General features: G+C 36.4%; 1 protein-coding gene across 1 annotated transcript; it reads right to left on the bottom strand.

The window, feature by feature from the left end:
• Positions 1 to 5678: 5678 nt before the first annotated feature.
• On the bottom strand, positions 5679 to 13734 carry LOC141401373 (uncharacterized). Its single transcript, XM_073981546.1, is given in 5 exon segments — positions 5679 to 6404; positions 6406 to 6868; positions 6937 to 7019; positions 7021 to 7563; positions 13437 to 13734. Coding segments are annotated over 4 exon segments (1212 nt in total). The 5' UTR covers positions 7243 to 7563; positions 13437 to 13734; the 3' UTR covers positions 5679 to 5960.
• Positions 13735 to 27934: the final 14200 nt, after the last annotated feature.

Genomic DNA, 27934 nt, shown 5'->3' on the forward strand with positions numbered 1-27934 from the left:
GACCTCCTTAGTATGGAAGTCCTCCGTAGGGGTCTTCTATAGAATAGAAGATATCTGTGCAGGCATTATATAGAATAGAAGATCTCTGTAGGAGTGTTCTATGGAATAGAAGACCTCTGTAGAGTCTTCTTTAGAACAGAAGGTCCTGTAGGGGTCTTATATAGTATAGAGGACGTCTGTAGGGGTATTCTATAGAATAGAAGACCTCTGTAGGGGTCTTCTATAGAATAGAAGATCTCTGTTCTATTCTATAGAAGACCTCTGTAGGGGTCTTATATAGAATAGAAGACCTCTGTAGGGGTCTTCTATAGAATAGAAGACCTCTGTAGGGGTCTTCTATAGAATAGAAGACCTCTGTAGGGGTCTTCTATAGAATAGAAGACCTCTGTAGGGGTCTTCTATAGAATAGAAGACCTCTGTAGGGGTCTTCTATAGAATAGAAGACCTCTGTAGGGGTCTTCTATAGAATAGAAGATCTCTGTTGGGGTCTTCTATATAATAGAAGACCTCTGTAGGGGTCTTCTATAGAATAGAAGACCTCTGTAGGTGTCTGCTATAGAACAGAAGAACTCCGTAGGTGTCTTCTTTAGAATACAAGTCCTCCGCAGTGGTCTTCTATAGAATAGAAGACCTCCTCTTTAGAATAGAAGACGTTCGTAGGGGTCTTCTATAGAATAAAAGACCTCCGTAGGGGTCTTCTATAGAATAGAAGACCTCCGTAGGGATCTTCTATAGAATAGAAGACCTCCGTAGGGGTCTTCTAAAGAATAGAAGACCTCTGTAGGGGTCTACTATAGGATAGAAGACCTCTGTAGAGTCTTCTTTAGAACAGAAGGTCCTGTAGGGGTCTTATATAGTATAGAGGACCTCTGTAGGGGTATTCTGTAGAATAGAAGACCTCTGTAGGGGTCTTCTATAGAATAGAAGATCTCTGTTGGGGTCTTCTATAGAATAGAAGACCTCTGTAGGGGTCTTATATAGAATAGAAGACCTCTGTAGGGGTCTTATATAGAATAGAAGACCTCTGTAGGGGTCTTCTATAGAATAGAAGACCTCTGTAGGGGTCTTCTATAGAATAGAAGACCTCTGTAGGGGTCTTCTATAGAATAGAAGACCTCTGTAGGGGTCTTCTATAGAATAGAAGACCTCTGTAGGGGTCTTCTATAGAATAGAAGACCTCTGTAGGGGTCTTCTATAGAATAGAAGACCTCTGTAGGGGTCTTCTATAGAATAGAAGAAATCTGTAGGGGTCTTCTATAGAATAGAAGACCTCTGTAGGGGTCTTCTATAAGATAGAAGACCTCTGTAGAGTCTTCTTTAGAACAGAAGGTCCTGTAGGGGTCTTATATAGTATAGAGGACCTCTGTAGGGGTATTCTATAGAATAGAAGACCTCTGTAGGGGTCTTCTATAGAATAGAAGATCTCTGTTGGGGTCTTCTATAGAATAGAAGACCTCTGTAGGGGTCTTCTATAGAATAGAAGACCTCTGTAGGGGTCTGCTATAGAACAGAAGAACTCCGTAGGTGTCTTCTTTAGAATACAAGTCCTCCGCAGTGGTCTTCTATAGAATAGAAGACCTCCTCTTTAGAATAGAAGACGTTCGTAGGGGTCTTCTATAGAATAGAAGACCTCCCAATGGGTCTTCAATAGAATGGAAGATCACCGAAGGGGCTTTCTATAAAATTAAAGACCCCAAAGGGGTCTTCTATAAAATTAAAGACCTCTGAAAGCGTCTTCAATAGAATAGAAGACCTCTGTAGGGGTCTTCTATAGAATAGAAGACCTCTGTAGAGTCTTCTTTAGAACAGAAAGTCCATTAGGGGTCTTATATAGCATAGAAGACCTCTGTAGGTGTCTCCTTTAGAATAGAAGATCTCTGCAGGAGTGTTCTATTGAATAGATGACCACTGTAGTGGTCTTCTATAGAATAGAGGATCTCTGCAGGTGTGTTCTATTGAATAGAAGACCTCCATAGGGGTCTTCTATAGAATAGAAGACCTCCTTTGGGGTTTTCTATAGAATAGGAGACCTCTGTAGGGTTCTTCTATAGAAAAGGAGACCTCCGTAGGGGTCTTCTATAGAATAAAAGGCCTCCGTAGGGATCTTCTATAGAATAGAATATAGAACAGAAGACATCCTTAGGGGTTTTCTATAGAATAGGAGACCTCTGTAGGGTTCTTCTATGGAATAGGAGACCTCCGTAGGGGTCTTCTATAGAATAGAATATAGAAAATAGAATTTAATATAGAATTTCAAGAGTCTTCTATAGAAAAGAGGACCTCTGTATGGGTCGTCTATAAAATTTAAGACCTCTGTAAGGGTCTTCTATGCAACAGAAGGCCCCTGTAGGGGTCTTCTATAGAATAGAAAACGTCTGTAGGGGTCTTTTATAGAATAGAAGATATCTGTAGGGTCTTATATAGAATAGAAGAACTCTGTAGGGGTCCTTAATAGAATAGAAGACCTCTGTAGTGGTCTTCTATAGAATAGACTACTTCTGTAGTGGTCTTCTATAGAATAGAAGATCTCTGCAGGTGTGTTCTATTGAATAGAAGACCTCCATAGGGGTCTTCTATAGAATAGAAGACATCCTTAGGGGTTTCCTATAGAATAGGAGAATTCCGTAGGGGTCTTCTATAGAATAGAATATAGAATTGAAGACCTCTATAGAATTTAAGACCTCTGAAGGGGTCTTCTACAGAATTGAAGACGTCCGTCAGAAGTCTCCTATAGAAAATAAGACCTCCGTAAGGGACGGCTATAAAATTAAAGACTTCTCTAAGGGTCTTCTATACAATAGAAGGCCCCTGTAGGGGTCTCCTATGGAATAGAAAACGTATGTAGGGGTCTTCTATAGAATAGAAAACGTCTGTGATGGCCTTGTATAGAATAGAAGATATCTGTAGGGGTCTTCTATAGAATAGAAGACCTCTGTAGGGGTATTCTATAGCATTATAGGCCTTCTATAGAAGGCTCTGTAGTGGTCTTCTATAGAATAGAAGATCTCTGCAGGAGTGTTATTTTGAATAGAAGGGGTCTGTAAGGGTCTTATATACAAAAGAAGGCATCTGTTGGGGTGTTCTATAGAATAGAAGACCTCTGTAGAGTTCTTCTAGAGAATAGAAGACCTCTGTAAGGGTCTTGTATACAATAGAAGGCATCTGTAGAAGTCTTCTATGGAATATAAGAAATTACCTCTGTAGCTGTCTTTTAATGATAAGAAGACCTTCGTTAGGGATCTTCTACAGAATTGAAGACCTCGGTTAGGAGTCTTCTATAGAAAAGAAGACCTCTGTAAGGGTCTTATATACAAAAGAAGGCATCTGTAGGGGTCTTCTATGGAATAGAAGATATCTGTAGAATAGAAGACCTCCGCAGGGGTCTTCTAGAGAATAGAAGACTTCCGTAAGGGTCTTCTATAGAATAGAAGACCTCTGTAGGGGTCTTCTATAGAATAGAAGAGCTCCGTAGGGGTCTTCTATGGAATAGAAGACTTCCGTAGGGGTCTTCTTAGACCATACGACATCGCAGGGATCTTTTGTAGAACAGAAAACACCCATTGGGATATTTCAAGAACAGAAGACGTCCGTATGGGTCCTCTGTAGGGGTCTTCTATAGAATAGAAGACCTCTTTAGGGGTCTTCTATAGAATAGAAGACCTCTTTAGGGGTCTTCTATAGAATAGAAGACCTCTTTAGGGGTCTTCTATAGAATAGAAGACCTCTTTAGGGGTCTTCTATAGAATAGAAGACCTCTTTAGGGGTTTCTATAGAATAGAAGACCTCTTTAGGGGTCTTCTATAGAATAGAAGACCTCTTTAGGGGTCTTCTATAGAATAGAAGACCTCTTTAGGGGTCTTCTATAATACAGAAGACCTCTGTAGGGGTCTTCTATAGAATAGAAAACCTCTGTAGGGGTCTTCTATAGAATAGAAAACCTCTGTAGGGGTCTTCTATAAAATAGAAGGGATCATCTACAGAATTGAAGACCTCTGAAGGGGTCTTCTACAGAACTGAAGACCTACAAAGGGTTCTTCTGGAGAAAATATTACCTCTGTATCTGTCTTTTAATGATAAGAAGACCTTCGTTAGGGATCTTCTACAGAATAGAAGACCTCGGTTAGGAGTCTTCTATAGAAAAGAAGACCTCTGTAAGGGTCTTATATACAAAAGAAGGCATCTGTAGGGTCTTCTATGGAATAGAAGATGTCTGTAGAATAGAAGATCTCCGCAGGGGTATTCTAGAGAATAGAAGACTTCCGTAAGGGTCTTCTATAGAATAGAAGACCTCTGTAGGGGTATTCTATAGCATAGAAGACCTCTGTAGGGGTCTTCTATAGAATAGAAAACCTCTCTAGGGGTTTTCTATAGAATAGAAGACTTCTCTAGGTGTATTCTATAGAATAGAAGACCTCCGTAGGGGTCTTCTTAGACCATAAGACTTCGCAGGGATCTTTTGTAGAACAGAAAACCCCCATTGGGATCTTTCAAGAACAGAAGACGTCCGTATGGATCTTCTGTAAAAACAGAAGAACTTCGTAGGGGTCATTTATAGAAGATCGCTTTACGGGTTTTTTAAGATTAAAAGGCCTCCGTATGGGTTCTTCTTGGTGGGTTCGTCGATGTCTTTTTTATGAGACCTACGAGATTTCAAGACCTTTGTTGGGGACTTTTGTAGAATAGAAGGCCTTCCTATGTGTGTTTTTTTTTTCTAAAATAGAAGACTTTCGTAGAACCTCCTATATAATATATGGGGCCTACTTTAGAACATATCAATAGATTAGGAGACATCCATATGGTTATTCTGTAAAGTAGAATACTTGCACGTGAGTCGTCTTTATAAAAGATGACGGTACGTAGAATTACGTGTTCCGTAAGGGTCTTCTAGAGAATAATATACATTCTTTAGTATCTTTTCTATAGAGATCCTTTACAGAAATAAGACTTCTTAGAAGACCATACAATAGAAAGCTTTAATTAACATTGAACTCCCTCTCTTACAAGCGACCTCTGCCAATACGTAAAAGGATGTAAACTAAGTAGCCCTTCAGCCCCTTGGCCTAATATTGTCTTACACAACCCCTGCGTACCTTTCTCGACCTCGTAATGACCACATCAGGCCTCTATGTTGCTTTCCTGTGCCACTTCGGAAACACCTAGTGATCACTTGCTATACTTTATTTAGCTTTCCATTATAATTTTAGACTAAAGTCTGTACAGCTTTAGTCATCTGTCGAGTTCCTGAAGTCCATTTAGAAACTCTAAAGTCCCTCTGAAGATTGATTACTTCAGATCTTTATACAATTTTCCATAACTACTACGGATGTCTGCAATACTGTTATATAGCGGTCCTGGTCATTTTAAATACAATCGAACTTTTCTATAACGTAGCATTTGTGGACCGACGAATTGCTAAATTATGGAGAACGTTATAGAAAGGTTATTTTGTGTGAGAGATTCCACTTGGGTCTTAAGGACTACTTCGTTATAGAGAAGTATTCATTACAGGGAAGTTCGTTTTACCTAATATTTCAACCGATTTCGGTCTTTAAGTGCATAAATACCACCACATCAAAAATTATCAATATATGTCCGCGTTTTGTTCTAGACCTATTTTAATGGTACTGTTCGATTTTAAGTATTTTAGACATTTCGAATAAAAACAGGTAGCTGGAAGCTTTTCTTACATAAATCATCTTTAAATTTCAAAAATAATTTATTACTATTTAAAAAAATATATAACTAAACTGAGTCTTTCATGGTTACACACATAAATATTTGTTTGTTTTTTGGCACTAGAAGAAATGTTTAAATAAGAACATCCGTCAAAATAGTTTTAACTAAGTCTTAACCTATAAATAATTGAATTTGGAACTCTTAGAGTTGATTTTGATAATAAAAAATTGTGGAAAAAATAATACTAAAAATAATCTTGATCACTGCTCCTTTTTGGCCTTCGCCTACTTCTCGGCAATTAGCATGAGTATTTTGTTCATCAGTTCATTGGCCACCGTCTCATCCAAGGTGTTCAGGCGTGCAGCTAAAAATTCACCAAACTTCGTATAGAGGATTTCATGGGCTGTGGGTTTCAGCAATAGTTGTTGCTGCTGTTTCTGTGAATTTTTTCCCGTTGCTCCAGTTTCAGTTTCTTTGGGTAGCGAAACCAAAGATGTCGATATAGACAAACGATCATCATCCAACATGTCCACATCAGGATCATCATCGATATCACTGCAGTCCCGTTCATCAATGACTAGATTTTGTGTTGAGTTATTTAGGTTTTTACCCGTTGTTACAAGTTTCGAAGTGGAGCTTTTAGTTTTATGCAAAGATCTGCTACTGTGGTGGTTGTAGTGATCTTTCAGTTTACCATTCGAAGTGGTGGCCAGCGATATGGTATCATCCCAAGGAATCAGGTTCATCTTTAATATAAATAGAGGGTGAAGAGGAACAGGAACGTATCGTTAGGGAGCGGGCCCTTGATATGGGTCTTTGGGGTGGTTGTAAACTGCTGGTGTTGCCATTGGCATTCAGTTTTTGCAAAGCTGCCAAAGTGCTGGGATTTAGATTCAAAATCACATCTGTGGGCACCTGATTGCCTGATATGGTTGAAACTGGGGTGTTTGGTGGATTATTGGGCATTTGTGGTGTCAAGGAGCCGCCATTTTGTGTTGGCAGAGCAGTAGCTGCATTGGGAAGAGTGAGAGCACAAGTTGTTGGTGTTGTTGCCAATAGAGGTATGGCTTGATTTTGTGGATTATTCGGATCATTGGGGGCAAAGTATTGATACTCATCAATGCCAGTGGTGGAATTATTGTTATTATTGCTTGGTGTCAAACCATCATTGGATTTGGCACGTTCACGTGACCTAAAAGAAGACAAAAAGAAATTTTTTATTCAAAATTTTTTAACATTCTTTAAAAATTCTCTACTCACTTCCTCTCCCTTATGACCTCCTTGAGAAAAGCCATTTCGTCGTAATACTCCCATTTGGATTTAAAACGGCTACCCAACATTTTTCTCATGATTTAATTCTCGGCGAAAGATTTCCCTCAAAGAGGTAAAGGTCCTTTGTACTCTCTCACCATTCACACTGAATATCCTGCCCAGTTCATTCCATTTTAAGGCCTTCTTCTTGTCCGATCTTTTGTAGTGAGGCAAACGACAATCCCACAATATGGGATTTAATTTTACCAATTCAATTAAACGCCTCTTCTCAATTTGATGGCGTGTAAAAGCCATCTCTTTGGTAGTTAAAGCCAGTTTGTTGTTGTTGTCTCTCTTAATGGTTTTAAATAACTTGGCCTTTATTAAACTCTTAACCCAAAATGTATCTTCCAGTCTCTTATTTAATTTATCTCACACTCTCAGTTCGTTGTTAACTTTCTCTCTCTCTTAACGTTTTTCTTTCTGCCAAGTTAATGCTGCTGCTGTTAATGTGGTGGTTGGGTGTTCGCCTGTGTTTGCCAACTTTACCACTACCAATACCAATATTTTTGTTAGTTGCCGTTGCCGTTCGTATGGCGCATGTCCGTTTCCGCTTTTTGCTGTTGGCACTTTTATCTGCAGGTATACAAACAAAATTGGCTTTTAAAGTTCATTACAATTGTTATGGGATGCTGTTAACTGTGGTAAGGGTCATAGTTAGCAAAAGTTGTTAGTGTACTTCAGATAATTGAATGTCAAACAAATCAAAAATGGATGTGTATAAACACAAAGGTAGACAAGGTAAATGACAAGTACATCATTGTTAAAGGGGGTGGTGGAAGTGTATTATTAAATTGAAATAATATTAAGTGAAATTACACATATGGCCAAAATAATAAAATATTTATTGAAAGAATGTTTTTTTAAAGGTACATCAGACCAAATAAATCTCCGTGGAGGGGGTTGCCAGAGAAGAAAGTCTTCAATGTGACCTGAGACATTGTTTTCTATAGAAAAAAGTCTCCCTAATTTCTTCATTTGCCTAAAGAATTTTTTCTATAGTAAAAGTCTACTCAATGGCCTGAGAAAATGTCTCGTATAGAAAATAATTTTTTTTCCTTTGGAATAATTTTTTTCTATAGAACAAGTCTTCTCACTGGATTTTTTTATAAAACAAGTTTCCTCAGTAGCCTGAGGAAAGTCTTCTCATGTCTTGAGAATATTTTTTGTGTATACAAACCCTCCTTTTCCTATAGAAAAGCCCTATCAGGAACCTAAGGATGTTTTTTTCTATAGAAAAATGTCACCCCAGTGGCCTGAGAAATTTTTCTATAGATAAGTTTCCTCTATGATCGGAGGATTTTTATAAATAAATTCTCCTAAGTAGCCAGTGGACAATTTTCTATAAAAAAGTCTCCTCAAGGCTCTAACATTTTTTCTATAGGAAAATATATTCTCAGTGCCCAAAAGAATTTTTCCTATTCAAAGAACCTCCTCTGTGGCCAGCGGATTTTTTCTCTGTAGAAAAAAAGTCTCTTCAGGACCTGAAGATTTTTTTCTATAAAAAGTCTCCTCGGAATTTTTGTTATAGAAAAAAAGTCTCTCAAGGACCTGAGGATTTTTTCTTTAGAAAAAATCTCCTCAGCTGCCTAAGAGATTGTTTTCTAGAGAAAAAATGTCCTCAGATGCATGAGGAGTTTTCTATAGAAAAAGTCTCCTCAGGTGAAATTTTTTCTATAGGACAATTTCTCCTCAGGGGTTTGAGGAATTTCTTTCTGCAGAAAAATGTCTCCTCATGGGCCTGCGAAAATTTTTCTAAGGAAAAAAAAACCTAGAAAAATTTCCGCAGGATCCTGAGGAAACATTTTTCTACAGAAATTAATTCCCCAAACCCCTGTAGTAAAAAGTCTCCTCATTGACCTGCAAAATGTTTTTCTATAGAATAAAATCTTCTTCTCAGAACCTGAGAAATTCTTTTATATAGATGATTTTGTTCTATAGAAAAATACCCCAATACTGGTCTGAGGAAGTTTTGCAATACAATAAAAGTCGGCTTAGGAATCTGAGGAAATTGTTTATATAAAAAGTCTCCTCAGGGGCCGGAGGATTTTTTTTGTTCTATAGAAAAAAAGTATCCTCAGATGGCTAAGGAAATTTTTGCTATGGAAAAACGTCTCCTCAGATGTCTGAGGCAATTTTTTCTATAGAAAAAATACTACCCAGGTGTCTGAGGAAATTTTGTTATAGAAAAAAGTCTCCTCAGGGGCCTGAGGAAATTTGTTCTATAGAAAAATCTCTTCAGTATCCTGAGGAAATTTTTTATATTGCAAAAAGTCTCCTTAGGAATTTTTTTTCTCAGGTCTGAAGAAATTTCCTATAGAAAAAAATTTTCTCAGAAGCCTGAGGAAATTTTTATATAGAAAAAAGAAAATATTCTCCTCAGGGACAGAGGAAACTTTTTCTATAGTATAAAGTCTCCCCATGTGCCTGAGGATTTTTTTTCTATAGAAAAAAAGTCTGCTCAGGTGCTTGAAGAATTTTTTTTATAGAAAAAGTCTCCACAGTATTCTGAGGAAATTTTGCAATACAAAAAAAGTCGGCTTAGGGGTCAGAGGAAATTGTTTCTATAAAAAGTCTCCTCAGAGGCCTGAGAATTTTTTTCTATAGAAAAAAGTATCCTCAAGTGCTTGAGAAAAAAATTTTTCCTCAGATGTTTTTTCTATAAGAAAAAGAATCCTCGGTGACCAGATGCATTTGTGAATTCTTTTCTATAGAAAAAAGTCTGCTCAGGGGTCTAAGGATTTTTTTTAGAAAAGTCTTCTCAGCGGCCTGAGAAAACTTTTTCTATACAAAAAGTCTTCTTAGAGGCCTGAGGAATTTTTTTTATAGAAAAAATACTCCCCAGGTGTAAAAGTCGAAAGTCAACCCAGGATCCTGATGATATCTTCGTTACAAAAAAATTTTCTTACGGGACTGAAGAAAGTATCCTTAGAGGCCTGAGGAATTTTTTCTATAGAAAAAAGTCTCCACAGCGCCTTGAGGATTTTTTTTTATAGAAAAAAGTCTTCTCAGCGGCCTGAGGAATTTTTTTCTATAGAAAAAAGTCTCCTGAGCTGTCTGAAGAGTTTTTTTCTATAGAAAAAGGTCTCCTCAAGCGCCTGAGTATTTTTTTTTTATAAAAAATCTGAGGAAATTTTTTTCTGTAGGCCTGAGAAAATTTTTATATAGAAAAAAGAAAAAATTGCCCTCAGGGAACTGAGGAAGTTTTCTCCACAGAAAAAGTCTCCTCAGATGTCTGAGGACATTTTTTTGTGGAAAAAAGAATCCCCAGGGGCAGGAGGAAACTTTTTCTATAGAAAAAAATACTCCTCAGTTGTCTGAGGACATTTTTTGTAGAATAAAATCTGCTCAGGGGCCTGAGGAAATTTTTTTATAAAAAAGTCTCCTCAGGGGCCTGAGGAAATTTTTTCTAAAAGTATTCTCAGAGCCCTTAGGATTTTTTTCTCAGGTTTCTGAGGATTTTTTTGTAGAAAAAAGTTTACTCAGTATCCTGAGGATTTTTTCTATAAAAGCAGTCTGCTCAGGGGCCTGAGGAAATTTTTTCTATAGAAAAAAAGTATCTTCAGTAGCCTGAGGAAATTTTTATACCCTATACCACTATGTGGTAAGGGGTATTATGTGTTAGTGCATTTGTATGTAACATACAAAAGGAAGCGAGATAGACCCATAGTTCCTTCTAGGGATATACATAGAATCACTTTCTGAGTCGATTTATGCATGTCCGTCCGTCCGTCCGTCCGTCCGTCCGTCCGTTCGCAACATACAGGTCGCATTTGTTGACCGATTTCGCTGAAAATTGGGGAATACCATTTTTTTCGCCGTCGGAAGATCAAGTTTGAAGATAGGATATATCGGTCCACGTTTTGGTATAGCCCCCATATAACGGTACCCCCCGATTTACGGTATTTTGACGTTTTCAGCTACATTTTCAGACCGATTTGGCTATAATTTGACATTTAGGGTTCTTAAGTGTCAATAAACATATATAACAAAACTTGTGGACATAGGTCCACGTTTTGGTATAGCCCCCATATAACGGTACCCCCCGATTTGCGGTATTTTGACGTTTTTAGCTACATGTTTAGACCGATTTAGCTATAACTTGACATGTAGGGTTCTTAAGTATCAATAAACTTATATAACAAAAGTTGTGGACATAGGTCCACGTTTTGGTATAGCCCCCATATAACGGTACCCCACAATTTACGGTATTTTGACGTTTTTAGCTACATTTTCAGACCGATGTAGCTATAATTTAAGATTTAGGGTTCTTAAGTGTCAATAAACTTATATAACAAAAGTTGTGGACATAGGTCCCCGTTTTGGTATAGCCCCCATATAACCGTGCCCCCCGATTTACGGTGTTTTGATGTTTTTAGCTACATTTTCAGACCGATGTAGCTATAATTTGACATTTAGGGTTCTTAAATGTCAATAAACTTATATAACAAAAGTTGTGGACATAGATCCACGTTTCGGTATAGCACCCATATAACGGTACCCCCCGATTTACGGTATTTTGACAGTTTTAGCTACATTTTCAGACCGATTTAGCTATATTTTGACACTTAGGGTTCTTAAGTGTCAATAAACTTATATAACAAAACTTGTGGACATAGATCCACGTTTTGGTATAGCCCCCATATAACGGTACCCCCGATTTGCGGTGTTTTGACGTTTGTAGCTACATTTTCAGACCGATGTAGCTATAATTTGACATTTAAAGTTCTTAAATGACATTTAAAGTTCTTAAATGTCAATAAACTTATATGACAAAACTTGTGGACATAGGTCCACGTTTTGGTATAGCCCCCATATAACGGTTAATTTAAGTTCATATTTACGTATAGCCCAGATACCTCCGAACTAGCTGTTAATGACATTTGAAGTTCCCACGTTATGTACCGATTTTCGATAATTTGAAGATTCCAGCTAAATTTTTTTTACCGAATTAGGAGTTATTTGACATTAAAGGCTCCCATCAAAAACTGTCAACATAGGCCCATGTTTTATTATAACCCCTATATAACAGTACCGGCAATTTCTAGCCCACCATAAATTGTCAACATACATAGTTAGATATAGGCACCATAAAAAAGGGCCTCCCGCATGAAGCATAAATGTACATAAACATTATCTGACATTTTATCGTACCCACTTAAAGTTGGGGATAGGATTGAAAAGTAATTATTCCATTTTAGTTCAGAATATTTTATGGTGGAGGGTATGAAAAGTTCGGCCCGGCCGAACTTAATGCTTTTTTACTTGTTTCTATAGCAAAAAGTCTCCTCAGAAGCCTAAGAAATTTTTTTCTATAGAAAAATCTCCTCAGGGATTTGAGAAAATTTTTTCTATAGAAAAGAGTCTTCTCAAGGGCTTGAGAAAGTTTTTTCTAGAAAAGTCTTCTCAGGGAATTGAGGATTTTTTTATAGAAAAAAGACTCCAACGTATCCTGAGGATTCTTCTTCTATAGAAAAAATCTCCCTGACTAGATGTAATAGCAGATATTTTCCTATTAAAAAATTTTCGGGACTTTCCGTGAGCATTCCTCTATAGGAGACTCATTTTATGTAAAAACTTTCCGAAGGCGTATGAGAGACTACTTTCTAAAGAATCCTCAGGTGCTGGAAGAGACTTTTTCTATAGAAAATGTAAAATTACGTGGACTTTTGTCTATAAAAAAATACTGAGGTCTGAGAAAATGTTTTCAACAGATAATATTTCCTCAGGCCAATAAATTCGTCAGTCCTGAGAATTTTTCTATCGAAAATCATCCTATGAAAGACCTAAGCAATTTTTTCTATAGAAAAAATTCTCCTCAGGGTCCTGAGGATTTTTTCCTGTAGAAAACATTCTCCCCAATGACTTGATAAATGTTTTCCTATAAAACAAATTTTCAGTGACGCGAGGAATTTCCTGGAGCAAACAATAACCTAAGCGACCCGATAAAATTCTCCTCAGTAGCCTGAGGAATTTTTTCGTACTGAAAAGAAGTATCCTCAGCTGTCTAATAAAATGTTTTCTTTAAAAAAGTCTCCTTAGGGGCATGAGCCGAAACTTTTCAAAGAGCAAAAATAAGTATTTAAATATAATAAGAGTTATGAGGAAGTTGTTTAGGCCCGTTCCGCTGCATGTAATTAGGAAGTCCATATGCAGTTTTTTGTTACGGTGTAGTCTTTATATATGTATTTTTTTTATATATTATGCCTACATTGGGCAGAACTTATTACCATTCCACTTGTTCACACTTTCCTTGTCCTTTTTTAAATTGTGTAGAGTGTTATTTTTCTATTCGAAAAATTAAAATTCATTTCTAATTTATATTCATTTATTTTAATCCACTTAACATTAATACGATTATTTTTTCAATTTTTCTTAAAAGGTATTAACAATTTAGTTCACATACATTCCATCACATTGTTATAGGCACATTCTTCTACCAAACTTACCAAAATAAGCCACGAACAAACGTTGAAATATGTTGAACTTTTCACCAACACTCCCCCGATATGTAAAAAATGCTCTACAGTCTGTGTCTGTGTGTTATTTTATATTTTATTGCAAATTATTTGCTTTTTTCATACGAACAGTTCTTAACGCTACGAGATCACAATAAAGACTTCCACAAATATTTTTCACTTGATATCACAAGAAAAGAACAAAAAGGCAAGAAAAAACGGCGAGTAAAATGACAAAAAAAAACAAAAACACAACTTGTCATTTGATTGAATTGAAAGGAAAAACAGTGACACGGAGGCACATTTCAATATCTTCTTCTTCGCACAAAATAACAATAAGAACAAACAAAATCTAAATAAATAAATGTATTACCAACCGTAGTAGTTGTAGTTGTAGCAACAACAGCGCCAGTCAGCAAACGATAATCAACGACAGCAACCACAGCATCAAAGTTTTCAATGTAAATTAAACAATCGTTTTGTTGTATCTACCGAACAACCAAAATACCAATACAGCCCGCACACACACATACTACTCAAATATTCATCTGCAGATACACAGATACAATGTGAAGAGATTGACAACAACAATGCCGGTACTTTGAGATACATTTTTACGTACTCAGAGGCTGCTGCAACTGATTCAAAACAAAATTGTTGGTTGCTTACTTCGACTACGAAAGTACGACAGAGAGAATAATTAAAGAGAGCATTAATGGTAATAAGAGATGGTAGTTGGGTTTATTTGTCAGATACTGGTCTTTGTTTAAGTGTGGGGTGGAGGTAAACCTAAAAACAAGAGAAACAAAAAGTATCCAGAAAATACCCACATTGTTGAGGAAAATAACAAAAATACACACACTGATTGACGGATGCTATAGGGATGTCCTGGCTGAATTTTTAGAATTTGTTATAGGGGCATGTTATGGTCTGCTATAAGAAGACAATCCACCAAAAGTCTTCTTAGGGTCTAAGAAAATTTTTTTCTGCAGAAAAAGTCTGCTTGCTTAGCAGTTGTCGATATATTGCTGGTTTAAGGAACCGGTGTGATGTCTTGGAATGATTTTGAATACACCATGGGTGCCTGAATCCCAGGATCGCCAACTTTCTTAACGAATTAGAGGAGACTCGATTTATAGTCCAAAAAAAAAAAGAAAAAGTCTGCTCTGAGGATTTATTGTCTATAGAAACCAGTCTCCTCAGCCATCGGAGGAAATTTTTCAACTTGACAAAAGTCTTCACAGTCCCCTGAGGAAATTTGAGCATATTGGTTCTACAAAAGAAAGTATCTTCGGTGGCCAAATGAATTTTTCTTCTACGGAAAAAAATCTCTTCAGGAGCTTGGGGAATTTCCTGGGCCCTGAGGAAATTGTATTCTGCAGAAAAGACTTTGTATTAGCCTGTCTCTTCAACAGCCTGTTGTTGGTCTTCTACAAGATGACCCTGAGGAAATTGTATTCTGCAGAAAAGACGTTGTATGAGCCTGTCTCTTCGACAGCCTGGTGTTGGTCTTCTACAAGGTGACTTAACTTCTATAAGAATACCTGGTAGTCTTCTTATTCGATCACCAATAAGAAGACCTTGTGGCCTTCCATAAGAAGACCTTGTGAGCTTTAATAAGAAGGCCTGGTTGTCATCTTTAAGAAGACTTGGGGGTCAACTACTACTTTAAAAAGAAGTAAGGGTCTTCTTTAAGAAGACTTGAAAGTCTTCTTTAAGACGACTTGAAGGCCTTCTTTAAGAAGACATGGAGGACTTCTTTGATAAGGTCTTCTTTATGAAGACTTTGTGTGTCTTTTATAAGAAGACCTTGTGATATTCTATAGGAGGAACTGGTGGCCTTCAATAACAGAAACTGGTTGTCTTCTTTACGAAGACTTTGTGGTCTTTTTAAGAAGACCTGGTGACCATCCCTTTTATAAGAAGACCTTGTGGTCTTCTTATAAAAGACCACCAGGTTTTCTTAGAGGGAGCGCAAGGTTTTCTATTGAAAAAAAAAAAATTCCTCTGGCCAATGAGGAAAAACTCTTTTCTATTGAAAAATATAAAAACATCCTCAAGGCACTGGGGAGACTTATTCTACAAAAAAAAATCCTCAAGTAAATGAGGAGAATTTTTTATAAAAAAAATTCTCAGATTCCTGAGGAGATTTTCTATATACAAAATTCGTCAGATTTCAGAACAGTATTTTTTCTATGGAAACAAATTTCCTCAGGCCACTAAGGAGATTTTTTTCTATAGAAAAAATCCTTAGTCTACTGATGACACTTTTTTCTATAGAAAGCAATTGCTCGGAATTCTGAGGAGACTTTTTTACAAAAAGAAATTCCTCAAGGCACTGAGTAGGCATTTTTTTGTAGAAAAATATTCCTCAGAAAATTGAGCAGACTTTTTGCTACAGAAAAAATTTCCTAAGGCCCCAGAGAATGGTTTTTCTATAGTAGAAAATTTCTCAAGTCCCTAAGGAGACTTTTCCTATAGAAGAAATTTTCTCAGGCCTCTGAGAAGACTTTTTTCTATAGAATACATTTCCACAAGTTTTCTTTAAGAAGACTTCTGGTCTTCTTCAAGAAGACTCGATGGTTTTCTTTAAGGAGACTTGGTGGTCTCCTTTAAGAAGACTCGGTGGTCTACTTTGAGAAGTCTTTATGGACATCTTTAAGAAGACTCTTTAAGAATACTTTGTGGTCTTTTTAAGAAGACCTTGAGTTCTCCTTTAAAACAGACTTGAAGGTCTTTTTACAAAGATTTTTTTGGCCTCCTTTAAGAAAAATTAGTGGTCTTCTTAAAGAAGGATTTTTGGTCTTTTGTAAAGAGACCTTGTGGTCTTCTACAAGAATTTCTGGTGGTATTTCATAAGAAGTCTATGTGGTCTTCTATAAGAAGACCTTATGGTCTTCTATATAAAGACCTGTTGGTTATCTATAAGAAGACGTTTTGGTCATCTATAAGAAAACGTGGTGGTCTTCTAGAAGAAGACCTGGTGGTCTTCTATAAGAAGGTCTAGTGGTCTTCTATAAGAAGGTCTAGTGGTCTTCTATAAGAAGGTCTAGCGGTCTTCTATAGGAAGTCCTGGTGGTCTTCTATAAGAAAACTCTATAAGAAGACTTGGTGGCCATCCCTAAGAAAACCTAGTGGTCTTACAGAAGACCACCAAGTCTTTTTATAGAGTCCGCAATTTTTTCTACAGAAAAATTTTCTTCAGACCAATGAGGAAAAAGATCTTTTCTATAGAAAAACTACAAAACATTTTCAGGCTACTGGGGAGACCTTTTCTAAAAAATCCTCAGGCCACTGGGGAGAATTTTTCTAAAAAAAATCTTCGGGTAAAATATAAAAAGACTTATTTCTATAAAAAAAATCCTCAGATTCCTGAGGAGCATTTTTTATGAAGAAAATTCTTCAGGCTATTAGAAGACCTTTTTGAAACAGAGAAAAAATCCTCAGGCTACTGATTACACTTTTCTCTATAGAAAGAAATCGTTCCGGAACACTGAGGAAATTTCTTTGTACAGCAAAAAAAAACTTCCTCAGGACACTAAGTAAACATTTTTCTAAAGAAAAATATTCCTCAGAAAACTGAGCAGACGTTTTGCTATAGAAAAAGTATCCTCAAGCCCTAGACAATGTTTTTTCTATGGACAAAAATTTCCCAAGCTCCTGTGGAAACTTTTCCTATAGTATAAATTTCATCATGGACCCTGAGGAAACTATTTTCTATAGAAAAAATTTCCTCAAGTTTTCTTTAAGAAGACGTTGTGGTCTTCTTTCAGAAGACTTTGTGATATTTTTAAGAAGACCAGGTGGCCAACTCTTCTGTTAGAAGACAAGGTGGTCTTCTGTAAGAAGATGATGTCCTTTGTAAGAAGACAAGGTAATCTTCTGTAAGAGGACCTGGTGGTCTTTTGAAAGAAGAACTTGTGGTCTTTTGTAAGAAGACCTGGTGGTTTCCTGTAAGAAGACCTGTAGTGGAATTCTGTAACTCATTTATCGAGTTACCGACAAATATCGGTAAAATTAAAATGCTTATAATTTCGGTAATTAACGACAATTTTCGGTAAGTTAACAACCAAACCAAATCTGCCGATAGCAAGAGTGCTGTCAACTTTTATTGATACTTTTCATTCATAATTTTGTTTTAAAGTTACCGATTTTTGTCGGTAACTCAAAAAATGAGTTACAGAATTTCACCACTGGTGTTCGTCTATAACAAGACCTGGAGTTCGTCTATAAGAAGACTTGGTGGTCTGGTATAATATACGAAACCTTGTGGCCTTCTAAATGAAGACCTAGTGGTCTTCTAAACGAAGACCTAGTGGTCTTCTATAAGAAGACCTTGTGGTCTTCTAAAAAAAACACATTGGGGTCATCTAAAAGAAGACCTGTTAATCCTTTATAAAAAGACTTATTGGTTTTCTATTATAATATCTAATGATATTATAATATCTAAGACTAGGTAGTCTCCAATAAGCAAACATGGTGGACCTTAAAAGGAAGACCTATTGGTACTCTATAAGAACATCTTTGGTCCTCTATAAGAAGATCGTTGGTCCTCTATAAGAAGACATTTGGTCCTCTATAAAAAGATTTTGCAGTCTCCAATAAACCCATGCTCCATAGTAACCCATTTTTTCTTGATTCCAAAAATCTCATTTGGCATACCTAATACTGCGAAAAATTATCGCATTCTACGAAAAGACGACGCTGGGCTATATTTTAATCTGAATCATTTTATATTATGAATAAAAAGAATAAAACAAAGTTACAAAACAAAAATAAAGAACAGACATAAAACACCAGCAGATATGGATGGAGTCCAACAAGAATGCGGGATCTTTGGCATACATGTATGAAAGTGCAAGTGCTAGCAAGTGTGTGCGTGTGTGTAGGTGTTTGAAAAGACTATCATGCCAATGGGATAAATAAGGGAAATATTTGTGAATTGTTAGGTTCTGGTGGCTGATAAATGCAAGGCTAGCTATTGTTTGTTAGCAGCAACTAGTTGCCTGCCTGACTGACTAACTGATGACAATTTTGCTTAAGAAAGCATTTTGTGGATAACACTGATGATGGTGGTAGTAATGGTGATAGTGTTAGCAATGGTATTGGTAGTATTTATACCAGCGAATGCGTGTGTGTGTGGACATATTCATAAATTCACAATCTGTGGTTTTTTGTTATGTGAGGACTTTTTCTTCTTATTCAGCTTGCTTACATACTGACGTAGCTTGTTGTTCCACTACGGTTGGTTTTGCTGATATCGCGCTGTTGTTTCTGTTCCGTTTTGTTTTTTCGTGCATTCGTTGAGTGTTGTTTATTAACAACAATAAAATTCAATTTATTTCAATTAACCAAACAATCGTTCACAACGTTGTTGGCGGCGATGGCATTGCCTCCACAGTCGTCATACCACCAAACAACGTACGAACGAGCAACCAACCAACCATCCATCGCAGAGCATCGCATCGCAGCTATTCAACCAAATAACAATTGGACGACGGTGTTGTTATTTATTCTCTTCTCAGTTATCGCCGGCACCGCCAGTGCCAGTTCTGTTGAGTAGTCCTCACGCGTATACCGAACCGTCGATGGCGGTGGATGATGTGAGAAACTGACGACGATGATGGTGTCAAATGAAAACAATTTTGTTAGATGCGCCTCCTCTATGGATTTGCGCTTTCGTATCATTCTGCTGTAAATGTTGTTGATCTTCATCTCAATTGTTGAGGAATCACAGTGGATGGGTATTTAAAATCTGTGTGTCACCAATAAAGCTTATGCATGAGTATTTGACATTTGTGACATTAACAATGTTGCCCCGTTGCTCCACATAGAATAGTGGGTGGAAAGTGTAGTTTAAAGAGTGACACCTCTTAGATTTGGTTTAGATTTCAGTATATAAGTTTTTATTGCGTTAGTTATGATCTACATGGTTTTCTTGGATACGTTTTGCCAAATCTACAACAAATCAAAGTTATTCTTCAGCAACATTCAACATTAAATGTTAAAAATCTCAATTGGTAGACTTCCCACCCTGTCAGATTTTATGGTATGTATGTCTTCCTTCCAGGAAGTATCTAATAATCTAATTACTTGTCAAGCAAACTTCAGATATTTTTTTCTCTTGAATCGATTTGAATACTTAAAATAAAATTAAAACTCTGGACTAAGTTGAATTTTGCCAATTGTAGAGCTGATTTGTATAATACCTTACAATTGTTTTTAATAGCTCACAGAATAGGTTCGATAATATTTAAAAAAAATCTTCTTGGAAAAATGCCTTCTGTACTTCCATTTGAAGTCCTTTGTTGGTATTTTTTCACAAAACCTTCTGATCTTCCGGAAATCTTCTGATCTATTGGAATTCCTTCCCTATTATATTTAAAGGTCGGTCAAATAGAGGAGAAAGGAGGAACTTTTTTCCTCTAAAAGAGTTAGGAAAGGAAGATCTTCTGCAATACTTTAAGATGAACTTCGGGTCCTTTATCAGAATTCAGAAGTTTGTGACCCGTTTTTAGAATTATGAACTTAACGACAAAAATAAAGGACTATTAAAATTTCAACTCGATCCGAGAAGTGGCCTTAAACCGGAGCGAGTACCAGAAGAAATTTACGGAAATTTAATTAAATTTATGAAAATTTCAAAACAATCCTAAACAACATTTAAGAGAAATTTTTGACCTTTTTTGAGTAAGGAACTTCAAGGTTTTGTTAGGTCATGTTAGTCTGAGCATACAGGGTTTTAAGAGCTTTTTGGACCTCCCTAAAAATATCACCATCGTAATGGGAGCGACAATGGTTATCTGCTGTAAATAATTCATTATGATCCGACACATATCCTTCAACTACACTTTTGCGAAAATTTTTGAAATTTTGTGTGGGAGGTACCCTGAGATCCTCCTCATATCCGAAAGAAATATTACGAAGTTTGGACCAAATCAGTAACGCCCTTCAGTATGAAAAGTCTTTTAGCGATATTTTTTTATCTTTTGTAGGCTTGTTTTCCTTATACACCAATCTGTCAAGTACAAACTTATCTCGCTTGAGCTTGACTCCCGTCACCGTAGCAGTAAATTGTGGGACTTCCAAGGTAGAGGTGCTTAATGTGCTTACATGCCGCATGCGTTTGGAAGACAATAATCGTTCGGTGCTAGGGGATTTCAATACTCGACATGAGCTTTGGCAGTCCGTCCTAGGCAATGACCAGCACTGGCCGAACAAATTCAAATTTGAAGAAAGACGTTCCTATGAAGATAATAGGAAATTGTCACAGCTCACCATTGCCATAGCATTGTGACACCCTGTCGGATAAATTACGTATTCTAGCAATCCGTAATTTCCTTTGGCTCAGACGATTTTCTATCATCGTCTCTGTTAAAAGACCACCAGACTTCATAACTTCTGATCGCCATACTTTTCTGAACGATGGATTAGGAAGAATTCACTGAATTTACCATTCACCGATTCAGGGAGCCCATTCCCTCAAATCCTCGGGTAGCTGAGATATTTGTTCGGGATATCATCACAGCTGCAGTCGCTCGCTACATACCTGCTTGTCAAATACCCAAAAATTATACCAAATTGCCCAGCAGATGCGACGGAACTAGCAAATGGACATGATGAGCCACCTCGTACGAACTTTGAAGACCCAAAAGACCTACCTGTAGCAGAGCACCATTGGTACAGCATTAATAAATAGGAAGCATCGGTTAAATGATGCTCGAATCCGGAAATGAAGGATGATAGAACGGCGTGACATTATTTTATCTGGCAATTTATAGAGCACCACGGAAGTGATAGGACAAGAATGAGCGAGCTAAACCTTATAAGAGTCCTCTCAGACGTGGAGGTAACACACAACTATATTACATGGTAGTAGGTTTCTCACTGCTAGGAGCAAGACCTATTCCCCACTTCCGATATGGAGCTGGCAAACGGCAACCTATATTTGTGTGAAAGTACCCCCAAAAAGATCCTAAAAGATCAATGATGATCAATTCACCACTCCATCTGCGGTACCAGAAAAGTGATATCTGGTTTGAGGTCGTAACCGAGTTACTTCCAGTTTCGGTCCTATGTGACTGAGGAGCTGGTAATTCCTGTCAGACTAAGGTACGCGGGGTCATTAAGCCCGTTATTCCCTTTTAGCGAATACTTCCTGCCACCAGTATCGGAGATTCTAGAGGCACTACTCCTGCCCATGATTTGAAGCAGTTTCCTAGTTGTCAATCATCAGCACGAATTCCGGAAAATACAAAATAACACAACGGGATTACACGCCGTATCCAAACATATCATTCGAAGACAGCGCCAGAACCGGCCGTGCTGTTCGGTTGCATGACATGGTGGCTATTGAAGGGCTTCGATACCGTCAAGCACGTCAAGTTGTTCGAGGACAACTCCAGCCGTATTTGGAACGTTGGATAATGTATACGAAGAAGCCAGTCGTTTGTGGAATTCAGAAATTCAGTCTAAGACCCGTTGGGTAAAACAGGGACTTTCCCAAATGCAGGGTGTAATCTTCGAAACTGTTTAACCTCTGCCTTTCTGACCTTCAGACTGCACAGAGATCGTAATGTGTGAAGATGATTGTACGATATTGGCGTCTGGTTCTATCGTCGATGAGAATCTTTGTTGACCTCTTACAAAGCAGTAGGCCGGTCTGTGGTAAGCTATGCGGTGCCAGTGTGGTATACAAATGTTAGCGCTACATAGTAGAAGAATACATATGTAAACCTGCCAGCGTGTCAGCTTATTGCTTATTATCGATATAGTACCTGCATAGGGGTTACCACCGCGAGCATCCCTGACACAATCTAATGGAAAGCCTTATCCCACCCTGGCACGTCATGAGCGTTCTTCATGGACTAGAGAAATATATCCAAAGGTGCAAGCGAGAACGTCTAGATCAACGAGCCTATCTGACAGGCTTGAATAACATTCTTTAATATTGTGTTGTGGAATTCTGAAACTCTTTTTTTGGTTACCGACACGGTAATATTATGAATGGGAAGTTTAAATAAAAGTTGACAGCACAGGTGCTATCGGTAGGGCCTAAAAATTACTTTATTCTGATATCTATCTTACCGACAAATTTCGTCAATTACCGAAATTACAGGCATTTTTTACCGATTTTTATCACTGATTATTTATTAGAAGACTTTTTGGTCCGTATGACATTACTTTAACTTTATCATACTTGTTACTTTTTATACCCTCATCATTTAGGCTACAGAGGGTACATACACGTTGATACGACAAAAAATGTGCCTCATCGAAATAATGGTTTGCACGAAATCGGTTTCAGCAAATTTGGAGTCGACGGTACAATTTTCGGGGGCAAGTCCGTACTTCCTTTGATAATGTCCTAAAAGCTGCAAGGAACACTGACGGCACCAACTAAAATGGATAATCCGCAAGATAACTCTCGCTGGGAATTTCTGATTGGTCCAAACTTTTCACACCGAATTATTTATTTTTTGCAGAAGGTTGTATACAACCGTACAATTTTTTTCCAGAGTAAGTCCATACTTCCTGAGATAATGGCCCAAAAGCTCAAAAACCCTGAAGGTACATACTAAAATGGCTAGAGTGCAAAATAACTCTCAACGTAATTTATTATTTTCGATTTGGCATAGCCCCATATTACGGTACCAACAGATTCCGCCAGAAGGATGTTTATATTTGTTATTCCGTTTGTAACACATCGAAATATTCATCGGAGACCCTATAAAGTATGTATATTTCTTATCAGGGTAAAATTCTAAATCGATATAACCATGGCCGTTTGTTGAAATCAAGATACAGTTTGGTATAGAAGTTTCTAGTACTCCTAGGATGTTTGGTATTGCAAATGGGCTACATCGGTTCACGTTTTGATATAGCCCCCATAGAACGGTACTACCCGATTTTCGATATTTTAAAGGTTTTAGCTTCATTATTACACCGAAATGGCCGAAATTTTGTACTTAGTCTTCGTTGGAGGTATAAAACTTTCCCCCAGAATTTTGTTGGCATAGAACAGTACCTCCCGTTTTTGGGTATTTTGAAGGTTGTGACCATAATAATCCACTGAAATGGCAGAAATATTCAGTCTTCATTTGGGGTATAAAACTTTCCATATGAAACTTGTCGGTACAGGTCCACTCCTTTATATAGCTCCCATAGAACTGCACCTCCCTATTTCCAGTATTTTGAAGGTTCTGACCTCAATATTTCATGGCTGAAATTTGGTATTTTGTCATCATTTGGGGTATTAAACATTCCATATTAAATTTGTTGGTATAGGTCCAAGCCTTAGTATAGGACCCATAGAACTGTACCATTCTATTTCCGGTATTTTGAAGGTTCTGACCTCAATATTTCACCGAAATGGCTGAAATTTGGTATTTTGTCATCATTTGGGGTATTAAACGTTCCATATTAAATTTTTTTTTGTATAGTTCCAAGCCTTAGTATAGCCCCCGGTGCCGTGACTTAACTCCCAACGGACATAACTCCCAAAACGATTTTGGGAGTTATGTCCGCCTTGGTTTGCGGACATAACTCCTAAATTTTTTGGGAGCTATGCCCGACCCCCCTTAGCGGACATAAGTCCCAATGGGAGTTATGTTCGTTTTTAATATTTAAGTGATTTTTATTTAAATACAATTTTTATTTCAAATGTATAAAAAAATTAACTTTAAGTTCATATGCATTTTTCATTTCATAAAATAATTTATAATTGATTTAAAATTTTTAAGAAAATTAAGTACAAAATAAGTAGTAGCCATCTCAAACCGAACTATGTTCAAAATTTGCCTTCAAACCTAAACGAAAAATGCTGCCTACAGGAAAATAAAAAGTTTTTGTTAAAATTCGCAGATACTTTCTGAAAAAAGATAAGCTCCGCTGGCGAAAATATTTTTAAAAAATCGCGCGATTTTTTACAAAAGTATTTTCACAGTTTAAGATAAAAAGTTTTTGTAAAAAATATTCAAATACATTCTGAAAAAAGAAAAGCGCCGCAGGCGAAAACATTTTTGAAAAAAATCGCGCGATTTTTTACAAAAATATTTTCACAATTTAAGAAAATAAAAAGTTTTTGTAAAAATATTGAAACACATTCTGAAAAACGAAAAGCGCCGCAGGCGAAAATATTTTTGAAAAAATCGCGCGCTTTTTACTAAAATATTTTCACAGTTTAAGAAGATAAAAAGTTTTTATAAAAACTATTCAAATACATTCTGAAAAAAGGAAAAGCGCCGCAGGCGAAAATATTTTTGAAAAAAATCGCGCGATTTTTTACAAAAAATTTTTCACAATTTAAGAAAATAAAAAGTTTTTGTAAAAATATTCAAACACTTTCTGAAAAGCGCAGCAGACGAAAATATTTTTGAAAAAAATCGCTCGATTTTTTACAAAAATATTTTCACAATTTAAGGAAATAAAAAGTTTTTGTAAAAATATTCAAACACTTTCTGAAAAGCGTCGCAGGCGAAAATATTTTTGAAAAAAATCGCGCGATTTTTTACAAAAATATTTTCACAATTTAAGAAAATAAAAAGTTTTTGTAAAAATATTCAAACACTTTCTGAAAAGCGACGCAGGCGAAAATATTTTTGAAAAAAATCGCGCGATTTTTTACAAAAATATTTTCACAATTTAAGAAAATAAAAAGTTTTTGTAAAAGTATTCAAAAAATATTTTCACAATTTAAAGAGATAAAAAGTCGAAAATATTTTTGAAAAAAATCGCGCGATTTTGTGTTCAAGTGTTTGTAAAAATATTCAAATACTTTCTGAAAAACGAAAATATTTTTGAATAAATAGCGCGATTTTCATAACAAATATTTTTACAATTTAAAACTTCTCCTAACTGCGGGCATAATTTCGTTTTTAACTAATTTTATGAAATCAGGAGGATTTTGTGGATATTTCGGTATTGGTTGGCACTTAGGCCTTCACAAATGTATAATTCCGCTTACATTCTAACTTCTACTCTAAAATTTATAAAAAAATGTATAACTATAAATTTCAAAATTAAGCAAAGAAATAATTTATAAATTAGGAAAAAAAACGTTGGGAGTTATGTCCGCATTTTTTTTGGGTGTTATGTCCGCTTTGCTTCACGGACATAACTCCCAACGAATTTTGGGAGTTATGTCCGCAAACCGCAGCGGACATAACGCCCAAAATCATTTTGGGAGTTATGTCCGGGCACCATAGCCCCCATAGAACTGCACCTACCTATATCCGGCATTTCGAAGGTTGTGTCCTCAATATTCCACCGAAATGGCTGAAATTTGGTATTTGGTCATCATTTGGGGTATTAAACATTCCATATTAAATTTTTCGGTATAGGTCCACGATTTAGTATAGCCCCCAAAGAACTGTACCTCCCTATATCCGGTATTTTCAAGGTTGTGTCTTCAATATTCCATCGAAATGGCTGAAATTTGGTATTTGGTCATCATTTGGGGTATTAAACGTTCCATATTAAACGTGTCTGTATGGGTCCAGGACTTAGTATAGCCCCCATAAAACTGTACTTTCCCATTTCCGGTATTTTGAAAGTTGTGACCTCAACATTCCACCGAAATGGCTGAAATTTGGTATTTTGTCATCATTTGGGGTATTAAATGTCCCATATAAAATTTGTCGGTATAGGTCCATGCCATAGTATAGCCCTCATAGAACGATACCTCCCTTTTTCCGGTATTTTGAAGGTTGTGGCATCAATATTCCACCGAAATGGCTGAAATTTGGTATTTGGTCATCATTTGGGGCATTAAACGTTTCATACGAAATTTGTCGGTATATATCCACACCTCCGTATAGCACCCATAGAACGGTAACTCCCGATTTTCGGTATTTTGAAGATTGTGGCCACAGCAACCCACCGAAATGGCTGAAATTTGGTATTTAATCTTTGTTGGAGGTAAAAGCCTTTCTGACTGAAATTCGTCGGTATAGGTCCACGTTTCGATATAGCCCTCATAGAACGGTACCTGCAGATTTTCGTAATTCTGAAGGTTATGGCATCTATATCCCACCGAAAGACTGAAATTTGTTATTTAGTCTTTCATGGGATTATAAAATATTCCAGAAGAGAATTATCAGTATATGTCCGCAGGTTCCTATATCCCCCAATATCGGAAATTTCGAATTCTTTTTCATAAACGAAAGGAAACTAATTGTTCCATTTTACTTCTACACCTTTTTCAGATGTAATTCGAAATATTTTAGTTGTACTTCGTAATATTTTATTTGTAATTCGAGAATTCTATTTGTAATTCCTAACATTCCATTTGTAATTCCAATTATTCTAATTTATTCTATTTGTAATTCGAATTATTCTATTTGTAATTCGAATTATTCTATTTGAAATTCGAATCATTCCATTAGTAATTCGAATTACATGTTTAGGTTTTCGCTGGTTTTCCAACCAAAAATTAAAAAAATCCAAAATTTTAAATTTTGCGAAATCTGGAAATTGATTTCTTTTTAATTCGCAAGCATACGCAAAATTTCATTTCAAAAACTGTTAGCTGATATCGTCCCCTCTCACCAAATATATATATTTATGAGAATACGCCCCGTTACCTTAAGTTCTACTCCAAAGAACACATGGGCGATACCACAGATTACATAAAAAACATCACTTACTGACACAACAAATTATTGGCCACATCTAATACTACATTTACATTTTTAATAATAATCTTAATTTACATAAAGATAACCGTATTTTCCATTTTTAAAAAAATATGCATATAAATATATAAAAATATATTTTTTGGTTTTGGAGGTTTGAAAGTGTTAAGAATATAATATACATATTATTTGATTTCAATCACGGACTTGAACAAATGACTTTTTGCCTCAAAAACCTGTCATTGACCCCATCGTGCGATCCACGAAATACAAATTTGTCACACATTTTTACACATTGCGTTTTATAGTTAGTCCTGTGAAAAATTGGTAATCTCTCTTTATCAGGTATTTTGATGGCATTGAAAATATTGTGGCTGTCGGAATTATTTTTGATAAATAATTCCTTATAAAATTTAATACGGGTATTTTTTCAATTTTTTACATTTTTTATGTCGCCTTTTATTGTGTTTGTTAACAATTCAAATCCACTCGATAATCCATACAGGCTCAATATAGTTTAATATGCGTTTTTTGACAATAGACCATTTTAAATAACAGAACAAAACACGCACACATTTAATCCACACATTGATAATCACATAGTCGCTCGCATACCTACTAACAATTTCAATTCTTAACACTGTACCTACCAATGAATGATATTATGAAATTAACTTCCCAAAACAATAACAGCACAAAATACCACCGTATCTTAACAATCCGCAGCAACAACACTCTCAACTAACTAACAAATAACCAGCATAAATTTGAATTACGAACTACAACAAAAAATTCTTACCCTCAAATCACTACAACAACAAGCATTGCAAACCACCCACCCACCAACACAAACTG

Source organism: Musca autumnalis, unplaced genomic scaffold, assembly GCF_047663935.1.
Source record: "Musca autumnalis isolate F117 unplaced genomic scaffold, ASM4766393v1 scaffold_4, whole genome shotgun sequence".
NCBI lineage: Eukaryota > Metazoa > Arthropoda > Insecta > Diptera > Muscidae > Musca > Musca autumnalis.